We start from the raw sequence: 20,794 nt of genomic DNA on the forward strand, positions 1-20,794 counted from the left end.
TCACTTTACAATATAAAATTATGTTATTTTTTTAAAACTACCAAATTTTATGGACATTGTGATGCCAATTACGTCTATTTCTTTCATTGGTTATATTTTTTTTGTGCTACATGAGAAAGGAGGTTTTTTTTTTCAAGTTTTTTAAATTTTTGCCTTTTTAAAAAATTCTTAAAAGGGTTTTCTGGGAGTAAACGATTGTTGACCTAGGAGAGGTCTTCAATAGTTGAATGGTGACATCTGCCATTTGGGATCCCAGGCAGGTGCTGCTGTCACTTCAGTTCATACCAGGTATAACACCGTATATTGTATAATGGCTGTGTCTGTTACTCAGTCCCATTCACATGAACTAGTTTGAGCTACAACTTATTCCGCAGCGCTTTCAGGTAATATATTTATTACCCCCCAGCAAGCTGGGTACTCATTTTACCGGCCTCAGAAGGATGGAAGGCTGAGCCAGCCTTGAGCCGGATACCTGAACCAAGCAGGGATTGAATTCGCAACCTTCAAATTGCGAGCGAGAGCTTAGGACTGCATACTGCTGCCTTCACCACTCAGGTCTGGTCATTGATGACCCTGGTGTCACAAGCCTGAGAAGGCACTGCGGGAACTCACCAGTGTACTGTGGCCTCTCCAATCAGCTGATTGGCGTAGATCCTGAACAGTGAAATCCATCAACAAACTACTGATGAACTTCTCCTACAGATAGGTCATTAATAATTTAGTCCCCCAAAAAGCCTTTATACTTTTTATTAAAGTTTTACCACTCGATTACTTGTATATTACACAGCAATACTTCTGTACTGCAATTTATTGTACCTCTGCGTTATCCTATAAAAAGGCTTAATACAAAGATGGCAGGTATGGGGTCCTTCACTAGACCCCTGACTGCCATGACTAATCGCTTGGCACCCATCAGTCAAGTCAAGGGTAAAGGGCAAATAAGGTAACAGATTCAGTCCCCTGCCTTGCTCTAATTGCTTAGATGCCATGATCGCTATTGACCATGGCATCTATATCTAACACTAAGTCAATGCAGGTAGGTGTTAGCTATATAATATATACACTCCATGCACACTTCCACCAACAAAAATATACAGCACATGGCATGAAAGAGGTAAAATGGCTACGAAATCCCTCATCTCATCAGCGGCATTGCCTACAAAACCCCCATAAAACCGCATGCATGTGTTACAATGACGGAAGTTACTGTGACAACTACATTACCCCGTGTTACTATAATACCCACTACACACGACTACTGTAGACACAACTTACATGAGCTCATAGTTTCTGCGGATTGTTTCTGGGATATTTGGCTTCGTGACTCGAACAGCCTAGACATAGAGGAGCCGAGGAGAAAAGCGAAGATCAATAGTCAAATCTATTCTAGAACAGAAGCCAAATGTACAGGATGTCCCACTGCTGGAGGGCCAGATATAACTCCGCTAGAGAAGACATTTAATGACATCTGGTCAAAACGCACCTTACCCAATGAGAATCCGGAACACCGTATAACATGTTCATCGAGCACTCCTTAAAGGGCTATTACACACATACATACAACACACTTTTCTATCCGAAGGTCCTGGCCTCTTTTTGCCCAGATGGTCATGTGATCTTAGTTCTGACCAGCTCAGATCTCCTTGGATTCATGTTGTCTGAAACTAGTCAATTCCTCTAAATCGGCTTTGGGACATTACTTAGCCCCTGCTACAGAAACTGCCTAGAAGGGGACACAGACCCCCCTGTCAAAGTTACTGATGATGATTGCAGAGCTCCTGTCACACAGTTATAATAGGAGGAGATCACAGCTCATCCTCTTAAATGTGCACTTATGGTTAGTAGCCCATTTAGGGGGATATAAAAAGGTGATGGTAACTAAACTGCCCCCCACCCCCCAAGCAGGCAGAAATGGTATAGAATCGTGCTGATGCATCATGTGATTGATTTGAAAGTGGAAGTAAAAAAATCTCACTCTCAAGATCGTACCTGACAAGTATCAGATGGGGGGCTGCACTGCATTGAAGTTACTGCAATGCACAAAGGAGACGTCCAGAGCTTGACAAGCAATCAAGGCGAGTGGGGGTGGGGGGTGGGGGCAGGGATGGATAACTTTTCTCGACGGTGCCCCTATAACCCGACTACCGCCATCTACACAGCAGCAGTCACTGGCAAGGCAGAGAGAATGGCTAGCCTGACGGTCTCGCTCGGCACACCATCCCAACAATCTCGTAGCCTGTGCTGCCTCCTGAAGGGGAAAGCCTACTGTAATAAGCTAGTAAACTCTCAGGGAATATCGTGCAAGAATTGCTGCAGTGACACCCGACACGCTTACCAAAACATTCAGGAATATAAGGTGTTGGGTTTAGGCGTGTTAGGAGGGGTTCCCGATTCTTATTGGGTAAGGTATGTTTTGACTAAATGTAACTGAAATGTGTAAGTTAGCCCGCCAGCAAGGAGGACACCCTGTACATTATATAGATGTGAACCTTCTTGGGAAAGCCCTGCCATAGGGTCAATTAGGAGGTCTTCTTAAATGATGCATACAATGAAGGGCTTTTGACATTGATTACATATCACAATACTCTATGCTATACTAAGCAACCAAAATGCAATCACATTATGCTTGTTTGAAACCAGACTAAAAGGCCCATTTACACGTAACGATTACTGCACAAAATTCATTCAAACATCCAAAAATGAGCGATATCGTTACATGCAAAACACTCCCAACCTGCAGTTTTCATTTGGAAGATGATTTTAGGGTAAACTTAAAATCCATAGTTCATCTACTGAGAGGTAAAGCAAACACATTTATCTCTCAGTAGACCACAGGCTGTTGTCTCTACGGGATAACAATGTAATCTGCCATCAGCCAAGAGCAGAACAATGCAGCTGTGTGCACAGCTGGGTGTGCGATTAATCACAAGCTGGGCTCTGCAAACAGCTCCTGGAGGCCCTTTTACATGCAAATGAAGATGATTAATGGTCATTAACACTTTATGCAAATCGAGTGTTCTGAGCTCCTGCCCCCTCTCCGCCCCTCTGCACTATTTGCAAGGAGAGGAGGTGGGATGGGGGCTGGGGTTAAGTTCCGTGAATTAGCTCCACCCTCGCCCCACCTCTCCTCATTGAAAATAGTGCAGGGGGGTGGAGAGGAGGCAGAGAGGGGGCGGGAGCCCAGTGCACTGCTCCTGGCTCTTCCAGCCTCCACCCCCTGCAGAGAGAGACGCTGTATATTAGCCAGCGTGAATACCCGGCCGATATACGGCCGTCTGAATGCACCCTAAGGGTGCTTTCACACTTGCAGTCGCGATAATCGCTGCATTTTTTTTTTTTTTTTAAAGGCAAATGCTAATAGGACTTTCTAATGTTATTAAACACACAGAAAAATTGCAAAGAACAAATTAGCGATTTTTGTGTGATGCGGTTTTAAACATTAGAAAGTCCTATTGACATTCACGTTAAAAAAAAAAAAATTGCAGCGGTCTCAAGTGTGAAGGCACCCTAGATTAGGCAAGGGTAGCCAACATAGAAGAGTTATGGCAAAAAAGACCACATGGTCTGATGAGTTAAACCAAGCTATCGTGCTCTGAGCGCCGGCTGGTCCTACCTGGATGATTAAACCTGGAGCCAATTCAATGAGGTCCTGCTGAAGCGCCAGCTTGAGGTTCTCATCTATCTGATCTGCAGACAGGACACATTACTACAAGTCAGAAAGTAATCACAGATAACACTTGTGCTTTGTCCATAAGGGCCCTTTTACACGGGAAATCACGGGATTATAATCGTTCAGTGTAAATGCATGCACGATCTGAACGATGAATGATAATTTATTATATCATTCAGATCCTACAGGCATAAAAAAAAATCAAAAAAAAAATCAAACAGCGATTGGCCTGTGTCAACAGTCATTCATCTACGACTGCCTGCTTACTGTGAAACGAGGCAGGCGGCTGGAACGATCGCCGAGCCGCTCTACCTCTATTCACAAAGCGATGATGTAAAAGCACAGGAGCCATTGTGCCTTTGTTGTCGGGCGCTTCTGCACTTGACAGCTGTCCTGTGAAAAACGGCCCTTAGTTGTGGGTACTGCCATTACATATCCTTAGGCCAGTGGCACACGAACAAATCTGTATTGCAGAACCTTTCAGAACATGCTATGAATCGCTTTGCGATTTCCGCAAGCAAAGGAAAAAAAAACAAACTCGCAGCATGTTCTATTTTCGTGCGGCTTCTATTAAAGTCAATGGAAGCCGTCCAACCCGCAGCCCATCCGCAATTGACATTGCAGATAGGTCGTGAGTACCTGTGTCTCCGCCCAGCGATGGCACGGGAAAAATACAGATTAAAACAAATAAATCTGCACTGTGCATATCTAACAGGGAGCGCCCACGGCCACCCGCAGATGAAGATGACAGAAGGTAGGTACGGAGGATCGCCAGCCGCAGTCAGGGCTGGATTCCGGTGCGGCCTTCCGACCCGTTCGCGTGCCGCCGGCCTTATAGGTCCATTTACAGCAGTAGATATTCACATCAGCACTTGCTGTAAGTGACCTAATGTTACTCTAACTTCTTTGGTTGCTGATTGGCTGTTGAGTAAATGATTGAGGCTAAGTGCACACTAGCTGTAACTGCAAGCTGGGCCCGACAAGACTCACAGAGCTTGCATTGGACACAACACATTCACATGCATAGTCAGGTCTAGAGATGAGCGAACGTACTTGTTTAGGGCGATTTCGCAATTGAGCACCGCTATTTTCGAGCAACTGACTACTCTGGTGAAAAGATTCGGGGGGGCGGCGTGGTGGAGCGGGGGGTAGTAGTGGGGAACAGGGGGGAGCCCTCTCTCCCCCCCCCCCACTCCTCTCTGCAACCCCCCGCCCCCCGAATCTTTTCGCCCGAGAAGTCAGTTACTCGAAAAAAAAGCGGTGCTCGATTGCGAAATCGCCCTAAACGAGTACGTTCGCTCATCTCTAGTCAGGTCCCATTTCTTGCTCATGAAACGGACAGGAAAAGGGTGTGCCATTAGAGATTTCACATCCTCATAGGCTATAATGGAACTGAGTGCTGTCCGTGGAATTACATGAGCAGCACACAGCCCCAAAATACAGTAGTGTGTACCTACACTTATGCTTACGTTGCACAAGGTCATAATGACCAACTACTATTTGTATGCTTGCATAAGCCACTAGTCACAAAATCAACAAGCGGTTTATAACTAGTCGTTCAGGTGCTTCACCTGCACTGTCCTACCAAAAGTAATGAGCAAGAAGCAAAAAGGATTCATTTCTATATGTTAAAACTTAGTGGGGGTTCTTTGCCCCTAATGACATTGGATGCTATCCGTGGCATACTTTCTGCTAACGTCTGATTCACTTCAGCTGGCATTTCCCTCCAGTCATCCTGCAAATGTCTGACCAGTTCTCTCAAAGAAGATGCATTGGTCCGTTTACAATGGTGCAAGGAGCGTCGTCATTAGGCAGTTGAACAATGGAAGAACATTCAATGCAGTGACGAATCACACAACTCCATCTTCAAATCGGATGGATGAAGTATGGTTGAAGTTCTATTATGGTCTGTGAGGATTTATGTGGCATGGTCTTTGTCTGTTGGTGGTAGTGGCAAGGACCATGAACACAGAGGTGTACCTTGACTTTTTTAGAAAAAAAAATGTTGCCAGCAATGTGACCATACTTTAGGAATAGTCTGCCATACTTCCAACAAGGCAGCACACCTTGTCACAAATCCAACGCAGTTTTTCATTGGTTCGAGGATATGGATGTTCTACGACTGGACTGGCTGCACAAAGTCTCGCCTGAACCCTACTGAACATCTTTGGGAAGATCAGGATCATTATGTCAGAAAATATGAACAGCGTCCTTTTTTTTTTTTTTTTTTTAGAAAACTCAGACATTTGCAGGATGAATGGAGGGAAATACCAGCTGAAGTGTATTAGACATTAGTAAAGAGTATCCAATGTTATTAGGGCCAAAGGAGACCCCACTGAGTATTAATATATGTAAGTAAATACTGTCTGTGATGCTCAGGTCTCCAATTACATTTGGTTGGATAGTGTATATACAGCAACTATTGTACACACTTGTACATGTGCGTTCAAACGTGATCATTTAAATTGGCCTTTTGTCTGCAGTAGTAAAAGATGCTACTTTTCATACAAGACTCACATATGTGTAATTGTTGGAGACCCTTCAGAAAGTAGCAGGATCTCCAAACAATGTAATGTCTATGTATGACACAGGTGAAGTGAGGACATCCCTCCTGAGCAGGTCCCTGTCTCATGCCATTGCCATCAGACAACCCTGCTTTCCACTGACAGTCATATGAGTGCATCACCTCCAATCAGTGCTGGAGAGCCTTCGGCTGACAATAGTGATTGCAGAAGAGTCATCTGATGACAGAGCCGGCCTTCTGAAGAGCGTGTGTAGGGCCGCTCATACTGACCGCATGAGAAGGCTGTGCGGGCGGGGTGGTAAGTGATGTGATTAACCCGGTCCCATCTGCATCTCTACCTTTAACCCTTCACAGGCATCTTACAGATGCCTTTCTTTAAAGAACCACTTTTCATGATAGCGGCATCTTAATGTTACAATTACTTTAGTAATCACTGCAGTGCATGTGTGGAATACAAATGTAGCAAAGTTTAACCTGACACTTGGGCCGCATGCACACAGCAGGGACGGATACGGCAGCAGAATCCTTCCTTGGCGGCAGCAGCGTCCGCACGCACCTGCCTTCTGAATCTGTGCTGCAGATGGCCCGCACGGACATACGCAGTACAGATTTTTATGTATCTTTTTAAACTCTTGCTTTCCCCACGGAATCCGTGGCCTGTCTGGCCTCCACTGACATCAATAGAAGCCGCCCATGCGGGAGCCGCAGGAAAAAGGAACATGCTGCGATTTTTCATCCGTGAGCGGAAACCGCAATTGGTTTTCGCTCGTGTGCATGAAGAATCGTTTTACCTTAGCATGCTATGGAGGGTTATTGCTGCGGAATCCGAAAGCAGACGCCCTGCTCCGGATTCCACGGCAAACATTCACCTGTGTGCACGAGGCATGTTAACAAAACGTTCTACGCCACGTACTTCGTGGACCTCCGAAGTGCAGCTGAGCCATGCCCACAGCCCCAGTGCCAGCTTGTGGGTAGAGGGCCCAGCAGAAGTCCCACAACCACTGCGGCCAGTCAAAGACCACAGCGTCACGGTCTCCACTTCTGGCATCGGCACTCACATTCTGGGCGGATGTGACAAGAGATACGTACCAAAGAGTTCTATGTAGACCTCCTGCAGGGTGTGGACGCTGCAGAACTGGTTGAGCTCATGGTGGATCTTGTTGAAGATCAGTGCTTTATCATAGTCTGCCGTATAGTTCTTCACTATATCGTACACTGCAGAAGGATGGAGAGAAAATAAATATGGCAGAATGCAGCTTGGAAAGTGCGGTTAGTTTGTCCAGCATTCACATCAGAATGGGTCACTGTCCAGAAAATACGAAGACACCCCACACTCGGAGAGTAACGCTAGAGTGTTTGTCGACCAAGGACTGAAACAAAGTCATAATCCAATAGTGTTGCTTTATGCATTAGTCCACAACTGGCAGAATAAGGGTAATTTCGTATCATCTGTTCAGGGAGCAGGGGGAATCCCCACGGCTGAACAAATCCATCTCTGGACAGAACCCAACAGCGCCGGGTGAGCCCCATTGACTGTAATAGGGTACGCCTGCTTTCTGCCCCGCTGCCTGGCTCTTAGACTCATATTTTGTAAACGGATCTACGGCGTCTGGAAGTTCCAACGCAGATATGAAACCGGCCTAAGTGATGCCGAGGCTGTATAAACTACGGTTTTCTCCACTCTTTGACATACATAAGATTCCATCAGGATAGTGCTCTAAGGAGGACGGAGCAGATGGCAAGGATGGGTTTTCTTAGCAGTGAAACCTCAGAAATTATGTTCATGACTATTTAACCTTAAAGGGGTTTTGTCTTTAAAACAAAAGCCCATCCACCTGCTCAGCCTAAAGAAAAAAAGAAGAGGGCGTACTCACCTGTCCTGGAGCCCTGGTCAGGTGTTGCCTGCGGTCAATTAGAGGCCCCAGCGTCAACCATACATGTTTACTAGGAGCATGTGCGGTGCCATATGTACAGCTACGCTGTGGCCTCTGATTGGCAGCAGACGACACCTGACTTCCGCGGGGCCCATCAACCCAGAAGGCTGCCTCCCAGGGCTCCAGGAGAGGCGAGTACGCCCTTTTTTTTTTTTTTTTCTTTCAAGCATAGGCCGAACAGAGCAGGTGGACGGGGTTTTGTTGCATTGACAAAATCCTTTTAAAGTAACTTTCCAGTTTCGGGACAAAATTCTATTCCAAGACAGAAGGAGGAAATACAGGGGGTATATTACCTGCAGTTGTCCTCTGCTGGTCTTCCGATCCACAAGTTTCTGGGTCCTGTTTTTGGCCACCCAAGATGGTCGTAGCAATTTTCTAATGCACCCTGTGCACTAATCTTGGATTGGCCAGTGCGGAAGACGTGAGCAGCTCTGACCAATCCGAGAGCAGGTATAGTGCATCGGTAGTCTAGCAATACACTGAGGATTAGGTAGTCTGAACATTGTGTCGTCCATCTGAGCTGAAAACTGGAACTAGAACCCATGCATCAGATACAGAAACTAGGTAATATACACCCCTCCTCCTTATTATCGAGGGCTCATTGATAGTCGGGGCTCGTTACCATGGACAGATGATAGTTAGCCCCCCTAACGAATAGTATAACATATCCCAATCTACAAAGGAGTAGAGATAGGAAAGACCGTGTAAGTCCAGCTGCCCACAACTCACCTGCGTTAGGGATGAGGTAATTGACCACTTCTATCCGATCAAAATATATCATGACACCACCGCTGAAAGAGAACATGGGGAGCAGTCAGCGTACACGGGGAGCAGTCAGCGTACACGGGGAGCAGTCAGCGTACACGGGGAGCAGTCAGCGTACACGGGGAGCAGTCAGCGTACACGGGGAGCAGTCAGCGTACATCCAGCCATAAGGACCGGATTACAAGAAAATGCCCAGACAACCCAGCGCTGGTGCGCGTCTACTGTGTAACATGCTGTTCTACGCGGTGTAGTCTACATTACCGCGCCAACGATCATCACAGGACGTAAAGGAGACTATCCACCAATGATCCCTTTTCTTCACATCAGAAGTTGTGATTATTGGGGAGCTGCACATTAGTTCCCTTCATTATGAACATGTGTCCAAGTACTGCGTGGCAAGCTGTGGAGTTGCGAAGTTGTGATCGCACAGCGCCAGAGTGTGAGAAGTCCAAAAATAACACACCTTTAAATCCTGCGCCATTTTTCCACCAAACACATTAATTTTTGGGAATCATGGAAGCTGACAGTCACTTTAACCCCTTAAGGACAAGGCCTATTTTGGTCCTAAGGACGCAATAATTTTTTTTTGATCTTCAACTCCACTTTTCAAAGGCCGTAACTTTTCTATTTTTCCATTGCCGCGGCCGTATCAGGGCTTGTTTTTTATGTGGTGGGCTGTAGTTTTTATTGGTACCATTATTTCGGTACATATAATGTATTGTATAATTCAATTTTTTTTGGAGGGCAGGGAAAAAAAAAAAAATTGTAAAATTGATGTTTTTTTTTCCTCTAACAGCATTCGTTATGCAGCATAAATGACATGCTAATTTTGTTCTCTGGGCTGGTACGACGCTGACAATACCAAAATGATAACAATATCACCCCCTTTTATTTGGGTTAAAAAAAATTTCTTGCTGTATTCAAGGTCCCATCATTTCATTATTTTTCTCATCCATGGAGCTTTGTGAGGGCTTGTTTTTTTTTGTGTGACGAGCTGTAGTTTTTATTGGTACCACTTTGGAGTACATATAGCGTTTTCATCACTTTTATTGTGTTTTTTTGTGAGGCTCAGCTTTTTCCCCCCCTTTTTTAATAGGGTTTACCATGCAGAATAAGAAGTGTATTTAATTTATTGTACGGGTGGTTATGGATGTGACGATACCAAACGTTTTTTTTTTGTTTTAAAACAAAGAGGGGAAAGAGCGCAAAAGTTTTTTATTTTTAATTTTATATGGTTTTTAACCATTCTTATTTTTTTTTAACATATTTTATGTCCATGTGGGGAATTTGAACCTGTGAAGCTATGATTGCTCTGATAATACATTGCAGTACTTCTGTACTGCAATGCATGATCGCTATTCATAGCAACCCAATTGGCCTTGTGTGATTAAATGGCAAAAGGCCGGTTATGCCACAAGGTGCTCGCCCATCCTCTGCAAACACTTTACATGCCGTGATCAACACTGATTGCAGCATGCAAGGTGTTAACATCGTGTACTGCTGGGAACACCGATACCCGCTGTTACAGCGGTTGGCCGGTTGCCAGTCATAGATGCAAGTTTATGTCCATTTGCAGGAACCCCTTCCCAGCCAGGATGTGGGGTGAGAAAGTGTTAAAGGGGTTGACAAGAGTGCATTTTAATATGTGGGCTAAGACAAGTAACGATTATGACATTATGACCAATTTGCCCCTTCACCATTAACGGATAATACTACGTTCCATGTGTCTGTGTGGTAACCGAGAGCCAAACCTCATGTCATTATTTGCACGCCATCGACTAATGAGCTCACCTTGTGCCGCACGGGACGTTCTTCACCTCATCTGTCTGTAATGTGCTCTGCAGAACAGATGGGACATTAGAGTCATTCAATATTTACATCAGCAACTGTGAACGTCCACTAATCTATGGTAATCCAATCATCACAAACGAGCTGTAGAAATAATGTCAACTAAATCACATTATGATGCTTTCAGCCAATATACACAGTGCGGTGCAGAAGTCGGAGACCGCCACTCCTTTATTTCAGTTCCTGTCTGATTGCGCATTATGTTCTAGTAATTCACTTTTCACCATCATGGAAAGAAAAGCAGAAAGCACATGCGTGTATGAATATATATATATGTGTGTATATGTATATATATGTGTGTAATAGTGTATGTATGTATATATATATATATATATATATATATATATATATATATATATATATATATATATATATATATATATATATATATATATATATATATACACACATATACATACACACACACACAATATTTAAAGTGGTGGTCTCACCAGGAATAACCCCATTAACGTAGAGTCCGTCCTGTTCCTGAGATGTAGAAGGAAAAATGTGGAAACGGTCGAGCTGCCGTTCTACGCCGTCTCTGGACTTCATGAGTCACCGGGACAACATTCTCGTTTCGTTGCCTTCCATAAAAGTGAATGGGAGTCCTGAAACAGTGTAGATCATCCAGCTCGCCGTTTCCCTAATCGCAGCCACCTCTGGTCGTGCCATACAGACAGGGCTGACAAGGGGGTATTCCCATCTTATAAAGCAATGGCACATTGTTAGGACATGTCAATGCCATCACTGAACCCCTTCCTGCCCAGTGATGTACATGTACGTCATGAAAGGGAAGCAGTTAGTGCAAAATGCCGTGGATGCCCAGCATGTAGAAATGGTGCAGGCTCAGGAGCTGAGCTCATGCCATCCGCAGCTGGCAGTAACTGACAGCCAGGGCCCTGCTTCAACGATGGAGATTAAAGAGATCTCTAATCCCTGCTTTTCCCCCCTTACATGTCATAGTCACTATTAACTGCAGCATGTTAATGGTTAACAGAGGGAGTGGTCCCGGTGTGATGTCATCGCCCCTCAGCAATTCAAACTTGGAGTCCCAATGCATTGCCATAGCTAGTACTGTCATAGTAAAGAAATAATACACTGCAGTGCAGAAGTACTGCAGTTTATTAACTGAGCAATCATAGGATAGTAAGCTCAAGACCCCTACAGAGTAAAAAAAAAGTGAAAAAAATATGGTAGCAAAAAAGAATGTTTTTGAACAGTTTTCCCATTTTCATAAAAGAAACAAACAAAAAAAAAACAAAACCGCTAAAATGCGGTTTTAATTCATTTTGCCTTCTAAAAAACATAATAAATGTGGTAGTATGTATCCCAACATGGTACCAATAAGAACTACAGCTCTCCACACAACAAAAACACTCTCATACGATGATAACACCAAGACTTGCCTCATCCTTAAATACGAACTAGGCCACATCAAGGTATTAATGACAGATGGGGTCCAACCTCTGAGGCCTCCATAGATCCTGATCATGAAGGGGATATATCACTAGTGTAGCCCCGCTTCCCTTCAGGGTATTTCCCTGTACAGAGATACCCTGGAAACCCAACTGCAGCGCAGCTCCCCATCACGTGAAGTGGGAGAGCGGCACCCCTTCATGTTTTGGATCTGTGATTGATATATATTACAATTGTACGCGATATATAACAGCACATTCCACTCTGCTGATTGGCTGAGAGGGATCACCTGATTTAATTGCGTGTAGTAGTCCATCCTTTCATTGGGTATCTTAGGGTGAGCTCTCAAATAACAGAACCCGGATGCGGCCGAGACTCTGCCCAGGCACGGCTGCCAATAGCCACACAATCTCGCTGATCTCATGGGCAAGAATGTGCTTCTGGACGGAGTACCAGACAGAAGGGTTTCTGCTACGTGGGAACGCATCCTTAGATCAATTGTACCAACTGAAGTGGAAATGTGAGAAAAGTGCCGCCTAGACTTTTATAGATTGGCAAAGACTCAAAATACAAAGTTCTCAAAAACCATTGTAGGTAGCGGAGCGACGCTGCAGAGACTATTCATACCTGCACAGACTTGAAGGAGGTGATGAATGGGAGCATTAAATGGAAGCCAGGACCACTGGTGGAAGTTAGCAGCGCTCCGCCCCTGAAAGAGAAAGGAGAATTGTTCAGGTTTATTGCAAATCCTAGAAAGGAGTGAGAAGAACAAGAACGGAGCAGAACGTCTAGGGTCCCCTCTTTTCTTCGTGTAGGCTTATTGCAACCCCCAAAGTGAGGAGGAGATGGAATGGAGCACTGGTCACACAAGCACGCTAACGCCCTATTCACTTTCAATGAGACTGCAGTGACAGCCGAGCGGCGAGTGATTCGTTATACCCGTCAGCCCCATTGAAATGAATGCCAATAGTGCCGGCTCAGCTGGTGCTCCATTCATTCAGATGCCACAGCATGCGGCAGAGGGGACACGGGGCCCCTATTCTTGAGATCAATGGAGGTCTCAGCGGTGAGACCCCCACCTATCAGCGAGTGATCCTCTAATTCTAGTACTACCCCTTTAGAACAATTTTTCCACTAAAAGCATTTAGATCATAAATATCTGATGACTGGCAGTCTGCCGCCGGGCCCTCCAGCAATCCAAAGATCCAATGCCCCATGTGAAAGGAACAATCATGACCGCCGCTCCACTCACTTCTATGGGAATTGTCTAGCGGATCGATCTCCCTCCATTCCGTAGAAGTGTATGCACGCCATTATTCTATTCATATGGGGCATTTGCAGTGTGCTGTTCCCAGGATCGTTGAGAATCAGGCAGTCACAGGGTTAAATGTCTTTAATGGTTAAAAACCCCTTAAAAACATGGCAGCTTCTTCATCCACAACGCAGGAAACTGCAGAACAGCCCATTCATCTGAATGGAGAGGTGTATAGCTGGTGGCTGCAAGTGCCACCTTGCAGGGATTAACCCTTTCCAATCCAATTTTGAATTCAGTGTGTCCTAAAAGGCTTTCTCTTCTTGCTGTTATACAATGGTGCCATCTGCTGACTAAAGCCAGTGTGTGTGCGCCAGAGAGGCTCCGACAGCAGAGTGGCTGGCAATAGACTTAAGAATACCCTGTCGAACGTCTTCTGAAACTGGAGCTGTACAAGCTTCAATCAGAATGTAGGAAGTCGTCAGACGGTAGATTGGAAAAGGTTAAAGGAGTTGTCCCAGTTCTAGTAGACAGCTCCGTACATTGAGCAGTGGAAAGGGCTGGTACTGCAGGTTGACTTCTACAGAAGTGAATGACTCTCAGCTTGCAGCAAGTCAGCTAGAAGTGGGGCAACTGCTGAATGCCTAAGATACTTCCTTTTTTTCCCTCATCATCGATGCAGGTACCTGAAGTGGAACTCCAACAGATTGTTATCACATGGCATAACGGTACAGGATGTGAATACGCTTTTAAAGGGAGTGACTAATCATAAGGCTATAAGAGGGAATTGCCCATCAGGAACCTGCACTGCAAAGAAAAGCAAACTCCCAAGCTCCCGTACTCCCAAGTCACAGGGACTTCTACCCAAATGCGGCTTCTATGTGCCTCCGCTGTTACGTCTTCCCATTTAGTTTGCCTGCAGCCCTTCTTAAGCTGTGCATGCCATCGGTTCGGCCGGTGAATGTAGGTTGGCCACCAGTTCCAGCTCCCATGTATCGCCCTCGCTACTTCGTGGAAACACTGCTGTTATTTTAGCTTTGTTTGAGGACATGCAAATGAGGGCAAATAATTACAGCATCTTCTCGGATGTGTTGCATGTCATGCCAGAAAAGTCAAGAACCCCGGCCAATATCCTGCCGGATCCGAGCAGTAAATCTATTCCCGTCACCGTTTATGACACCTGACTGTAAGAGAGGAACAATCTTAACCCTTTCAGACGGAAACATGACAGATCATCCACATCGTAACCTTTCACGGGGGCCTTTAATATAGAGATCCCTGGGATCAGGATATGGACATCAGAGGGGGTCCCCTGCTTGCACCCCCCGTGGAGTGCTGACGTGTATCAGCCGCTCTGATTTTGGCAAGCTTGGCACACCGCGACTCACTCACAACATGTGAGAGTTTTGGATTATCTTGGTACATTATACTGAGGGGACACTAGATGTGTAAATATAATTAAAAGGGCTTTTCCAGTCTATTCATATTATTGACCTATCTTTAGGATAGTTCGAGGTCCTGAGCGGCAGACCCCAGCCCATCAGCTGTTTGGGCACGTACAGCCACCAGCAAAACACACAAGGGAATGAGGTGGAAGCAGATAGCTCCGACCCCTGTATAGTGGCCAGCGCTGGTAGTTACAGGCACAACTGTGAAAAACAGTAGCCTGGAAAACCCCTTTAATCTATAGCATGCTACAATATAATATAGTACAGTAATTATATATGTATTTGGTTTTTAAGGCCTCATGTCCAAGAGCGGGTTGGATCCTGCATGCGAAATCCGAATCAGCCCACGGCCAGCGACCCTGCTTACCCGTCTGGGTCATATTTTACCTGTACTGCAAAAGTGCGGGCGGGCACAGATCCGCAGTACATTTTCCTTTTCTTTCAAACTCCTGCTTTCCTGTAAAATCCACAGCCTGTCTGCAGTGTCAGCTGTGGATCAGACAGCTTCCATTGACTTCAATGGGAACCGCACTGAAATGGAGCATGCTGCGATTTAAATTTCACACCTAAAGATCCGCATGCCTAAATTCAGGTGCGGACGCCCACGTTTTCCTATGGGCGGCTTGAGCTGCGGGTTCACTGAATGGATTCCGCAATTAAAATGCACCCATCTCACAAAAACCAAAAGACTACACAGAACTGACCCTTATCCAGGCGTGCTCTTACCTATAATAGACCCCGACATGTCCTTCTTCAATCTTGTGAATGGCTGAGAGCAGGGCAGCAGCAGTCAACGCCACCCCTATGGCGGCTAGAGCTCCAATGTGCGACATCCTTCTGGAAAAGATACGTAAGTGAGGACTAACATGTATCCAACGCGCGTCCATACTTACGTAATGCAACTGTGAGATTAAATATACTCCCCACCCCATATCCTAGTCTTATAGTCTCCAGCAATGATGCATTAATGCCCTTTCTCCGCCATGGCTATACCCCCTGCATAATTATTAAGCTGATTTGTCACTTTGGAGTCTGGCAGCGCTAGGTGACAAGCAATATGGCAGACATGACATCCTTTATACCGCTCATCACCCAGCCATGCCAGAGCAGAACTCAATTCACAGCTTTTATTTCTGATTTAAGTGCTCAGATGTCATCTGATCCGAGAGGAAACGAATGGCAGGATTACCAAACTGCACACAATGAATACACATCATATATATGAGGCTCATTAAATTAAAGGGTTAAATTAAGACCGACGCAGCGGCATGCTGGCGGCGTATACGTCAATGCGCCCAGCCGGATTTACTTTACATTTCATTATTTTACTTTATTACAACCACACGCCGAGAAAACCCCAGAAATCAATAGCGGAGGCGTCAGTCCCTATTGATCGTATAGAGAATGAATAAGGCGACGGGCGCAGCGCCACCACCTGCCACAGGGCGACCCTCAGCCGGCCGTTCTGAGATTTAGTAATGGTGATCTTAAAAAAGCGCCTCTGGAGAGGATAGAAAATAACTTTATCCAGCTGTCACATAGTTCCTTATGGGAACAGATAGGCGCCGCTTATCACAGTTCTGTAGTCCGATGCAGTAGACCTACACGCCAACATGTCCAAATATTGCAGAGTTGCCATGCCACACTGCATCCTAATGCATGTTGCGATTCGTAAACTATGACCCATCCACACAGTCTACAACCCCCGCTCGTTCTTCTGGGCTCGTCCACAAGTGGGGTTTTTTTTAAGCGCTTTATACTACTTCCAAAAAAAGTAGTATAAACCAGCCGAGCCTGGAGAGCCGGATCCCGTTCTGAAGGCTCTCAGAACAACTCACTACGATAGCACAAGAGAATGTCGCCGGAGCGATAGAAGGAGCTTTCCAGGGGCTTGGCCAACTTTCTGATGCGTTCGTTCTTCTTCCGCATGGATAATGCGCTGTAAAATCCGTACATATACACGATATACACAATTTACTTCCGCGGTCCTACCCAGGTCTTCTGCTGCGGATATATGCTCACAGAACACGATCCGTCCGTGTGAGCCCGGCCTAAGAAAGAAGTGTGGGGAGATGTAATCTTGAAGGTATACAGGCTGCACTCAGCGAGACTGACCTCAAAGCTTACAGTGTGACCCCAAATAGGGCTGGATCTAAAAGTCCGAGTACCCCAATTAATGTGAACGGAGGGGAAAGAAGAAGAAAGAGGAAAAAAACACTGACAGAACAAAGACATTAGTTATAAAGTAGATTGAAGTAAGAGGGGAAAGAATAGGTGAAAGAAGGTAGGGGAGGAGAAGAAGAAAAAAAAAGTGGGTGGTGGTGGTGGTGGAGGAGGGGGGGGGGGCAGGAGGGAGCACAGCTCTTCCCATAGGGAGCAAGAAGAGGATGAGAAGTCCGCAAGCTGGCGGTAGGACTTTCAGTGTAAAAGCACTGTACGAGTTGCTGAAAAGACTGCCGGCCCGTGTAAAAGAGGCGTAAAGATACAAAAAAAGGAAAAAGGTGTCCCTCCTCCAATCGGTATCTGTAGATGGAGCCTTCGATTACTCAGTATTCTGGTGTATGATGAAAACTAAGGCCGGTGTCACACGACTAGATTTGAATTGCAGCTTCCGCGATCGGCGTCCGCTCAGACTTTCCGCAGTAAAACGTGGGCATTGAAAGGTCTGTATTTTCGATTTTTCATTCACACTCATAGATATGAATTGCGTATTCTGCGAGTGGAAGAAAAATTGCAGCACGCTCTATTTTACCGCAGATTCTGCGTGGATGGCTCCCATTGATGTCAATGGAGGTGTCCGACCCGCAGCCCATACACAATTAACATTGCGAAACGACAGCGCTGGAAATACAAAAAAAACCCAAAAAACTATACTGCACATGAGCGCCTGCGTGTCTCCGCAGTCATACACAGTATAATAAAGTGCCGCCCGCATGTGGAATCTGACCCGGTGGTGAGCGCCCAGGGGTCCTGGTATGGTGCCAAGAGTCGTATGTATCATAGCAAGGCATAAGATCCTCCATCGATGGAATCTCTTCCTCCTTGTGGACCCGATGACCAGAGAAGGTGGTGAAGATGCTTTCCAATGAAGCACGAGCGCCCGCCTCAACAACGTGGTGGAGGATGGACTTGCGGTACATGTGGAAAGGTAGATCAGAGATGAAGTAAGGACGGGGTTGGAGACTCGGGGACTTCTTGCAGGTGAGGAGGTGAACAGATACAGAAATGGCTCATCACCGGCAATCCCAGAACACACGAAGACGGCACCCGTCCTTTTATCACAGCGCTAGCCCGTCGGGGGCGAGGAAGGGTATATTATCTGACACAGATTTCATCCTTTCAATTTAATTCAAATTGAAGGGGTGAAAATCTGCAACGGATCTGCAGCATATAAGCTACATGGGAACGCACCCTTAGAAGAGGGTCGGACTGTTATCAGCCCCTGAGGTCCCTCAACAGTGGTTACAAGACAGATCAATCATATCCGCCATGCCACCGGTGTGAACAGGGCCTTAAAAGGATTGTCCAACGAGGGGAGATACTTACTTGGTCCCGCATGGTCGGACCCTCAGTGCCCACTGCAGACACCAGATGGCATGGCATGAAATGGTGCCGTCTACGCAGCTTCTCCTCTGTCTCTGCATTGGCCTAGGGTCCTTTTAGACAAGCCCATATTCAGGGGTGTAACTATAGGTGATACGGTTGCACCCGGGCCCAGGAGCCTTAGGGGGCCCATAAGGTCTCTCTTCTCCATACAGGAGCCCAGTACTATGAATAAAGCATTAGAGTTGGGGGCCCTGCTACAGGTTTTGCATTGGGACCCAGAAGCTCTAAGCTACGCCTCTGGATAGCATTCTGTCCAAAAGGGCCTTTATTAAAGGGATTCTCCAGGACTTTTACTAGATAGTTCATGGGCAGGGGTTCCTGGCGCAGAGATCCCCGCTTACCACTGGTAAGGCCCCCTGCAGAGCCAGATTCCAGCTCTGCCAGCAGCAGGGTCCGCACGTACCTGCTCCGTCATCAGAGAATCTGTACTGCGGATGGACCCAGCGCCGCATCGTCGCAGTAGGCGACAACGCAGAATCTGTGATCTGTCCACAATGCTCATTGCCGACGGGCCACGGATCGGACAGCTTCCATTAACGTCAATGGAAGCCGTCCGTATGGAATCCGCACAACAATGGAGCATGCTGCGATTTTTCCTCCGCCAGTGATTTTCGCTCACGTGGAGGAAGCAGTGGATCTCCATAGTAAGTAACGGGCGGTACTTGCTGCGGATTTGCAGTGTGGACGCAGAACGCGGATTCCGCAGCAAATATCCGCCTGTGAGCAGGAGCCCTAAGCGTGGCCAGCACTGTCAACATTGCAATAGTCCGGTTGGCTCCTGCAGTACCATGGGCAACGTAAGGGCTGCGCCACATGAACCTGGTGACACAACCAGACCGGATGTCACAGCTGGACGATCTTCCGATCTTGCGGATGCCCACATCATCTTGCAGTTCTACTAGAGATTAGACATCTCCAGATTTGGCGCCATACGTACTCACTGCCGTCCTCGCCTTACTGAGTGGTGTACGTGCGCCCTGAGGCCAGAACCAGATGGCACCGCGGTACGTGGCAGGAGCTCAGGGTGACGTCGCGCTCACAGACTGGCACAGAACACGTCTGCAATGTATGACGATGTAACATGTGCGTCATCTGCTCACAGCGACCGACACCCCCGGGGAAATCACACCGCATGACGTCGCTCGCACGTTGTCGCCTCTGTCAAATACGCCATTACTTCTATTTTTTGTTTTGCCTTCCGGTAAAAGCAAATAAAACCGTCACTTTGTGAGCAAAGCTGCCATCTGGCACAAAACCGCAAGTCATGTGACATATTACGGAGAAGAAAAAAATAAACAGGAAGTTATGCGGCGCAAGCAAATACCGGCCAAGCAACGTATACAAGGATATATATCCCCCCCCTATACAGCCCACCATCACTATAACCCCCTTACGGCGCCCTAACTCCTCCATATGGACTTATACACGCCCTTAGAGGCAGGGGGCACCTCACAAGGACCCACCACTATACCCCCCCCAGTAGCATGCCACCCATAACCCCAGGCCTGACCTTACTGTCTGCACCTCCAGGTCACTGTGATCTGTCTGATCCTAAGCTTCTTTCTCCACCACCTGGCTCAGCTACTTCCTGGAGTCGCTTACAGACACGTCACCAGCCTACGCCCCGGCGCCGCAGCGGCCATCTTTGTTGTGGGCTTGTAGCTCTTTAGTAGTGATTGTAGTATTGGTCAGCCACCAGCAGGTGGTGCTACAGGCTATAGATTGCAGTGCACGTGTATGAAGAGGCCTGCAGAGCTTGTAATAAGCTTATAATGTATCAGTGACTTTATACGCTCACTATTAGACTTTTGGGGCAGATTTGACCTGGTAGGGCATTTTGCAATGCCTGTAAGCAGGTTTTCCTCCCATAAGGCCGCTGTCACACAATGTTTTTTTGCAAAAATACTACTTTTTTTTTGGCTTTTGGTGTTTTCTTGAGGTAAAAAATGTCGCTTTCAGGTTAGTTGTAAAATCTGAAACACTCCGGAAACAAAGCGCTTTTTGCAGTGGCGTTTTTTCCCCAACTTCAGGGCTTACTCACATTAGTGCGTCTTGCGATGCGCAAAAAATATGCGTGAATATGAAATCCATACTTTTGAAATTATTATTTTTATCACTATGAGGGAAAAAATGGCAGCCTGTTTAACCTTTGGGCGTTCCCTTGGAGCGCGTCGCCCATTGTGTTTCAATGGGACCGTAGAAGCCATCGCATGGTTGTCGCAGGCCGTGCGCTTGCGATGTTTCCCACTGAAGTCTATGGGAAACGCTCGAGATTCCTTCACTCCCCGAGGATCGCAATTTCACAGAAGTGTGATTTTTAAAAAATCA

General features: G+C 46.4%; 1 protein-coding gene across 4 annotated transcripts in view; it reads right to left on the reverse strand.

Annotated features, from left to right (window-relative positions):
• The window catches only part of ERLIN2 (ER lipid raft associated 2), a 29,933-nt gene extending 9,836 nt beyond the window's left edge, over positions 1–20,097 (reverse strand). Inside the window, exons 1-8 of one of the 4 annotated variants that reach the window (XM_066592999.1) lie at positions 19,977–20,097; positions 15,587–15,697; positions 12,788–12,869; positions 10,685–10,731; positions 8,858–8,919; positions 7,284–7,409; positions 3,614–3,687; positions 1,276–1,334 (exon numbers count right to left, since the gene is read on the reverse strand). In XM_066592999.1, coding sequence (XP_066449096.1) covers positions 1,276–1,334; positions 3,614–3,687; positions 7,284–7,409; positions 8,858–8,919; positions 10,685–10,731; positions 12,788–12,869; positions 15,587–15,693 — 557 coding nt within the window. In that variant the 5' untranslated portion in view covers positions 15,694–15,697; positions 19,977–20,097. The remainder of the gene's footprint in view (positions 1–1,275; positions 1,335–3,613; positions 3,688–7,283; positions 7,410–8,857; positions 8,920–10,684; positions 10,732–12,787; positions 12,870–15,586; positions 15,698–19,976) is intronic. The other 3 variants (XM_066593002.1, XM_066593000.1, XM_066593001.1) reach the window with 3 other exon arrangements.
• Positions 20,098–20,794: the final 697 nt, after the last annotated feature.

This window comes from Eleutherodactylus coqui, chromosome 2 (assembly GCF_035609145.1).
Source record: "Eleutherodactylus coqui strain aEleCoq1 chromosome 2, aEleCoq1.hap1, whole genome shotgun sequence".
Lineage (NCBI taxonomy): Eukaryota > Metazoa > Chordata > Amphibia > Anura > Eleutherodactylidae > Eleutherodactylus > Eleutherodactylus coqui.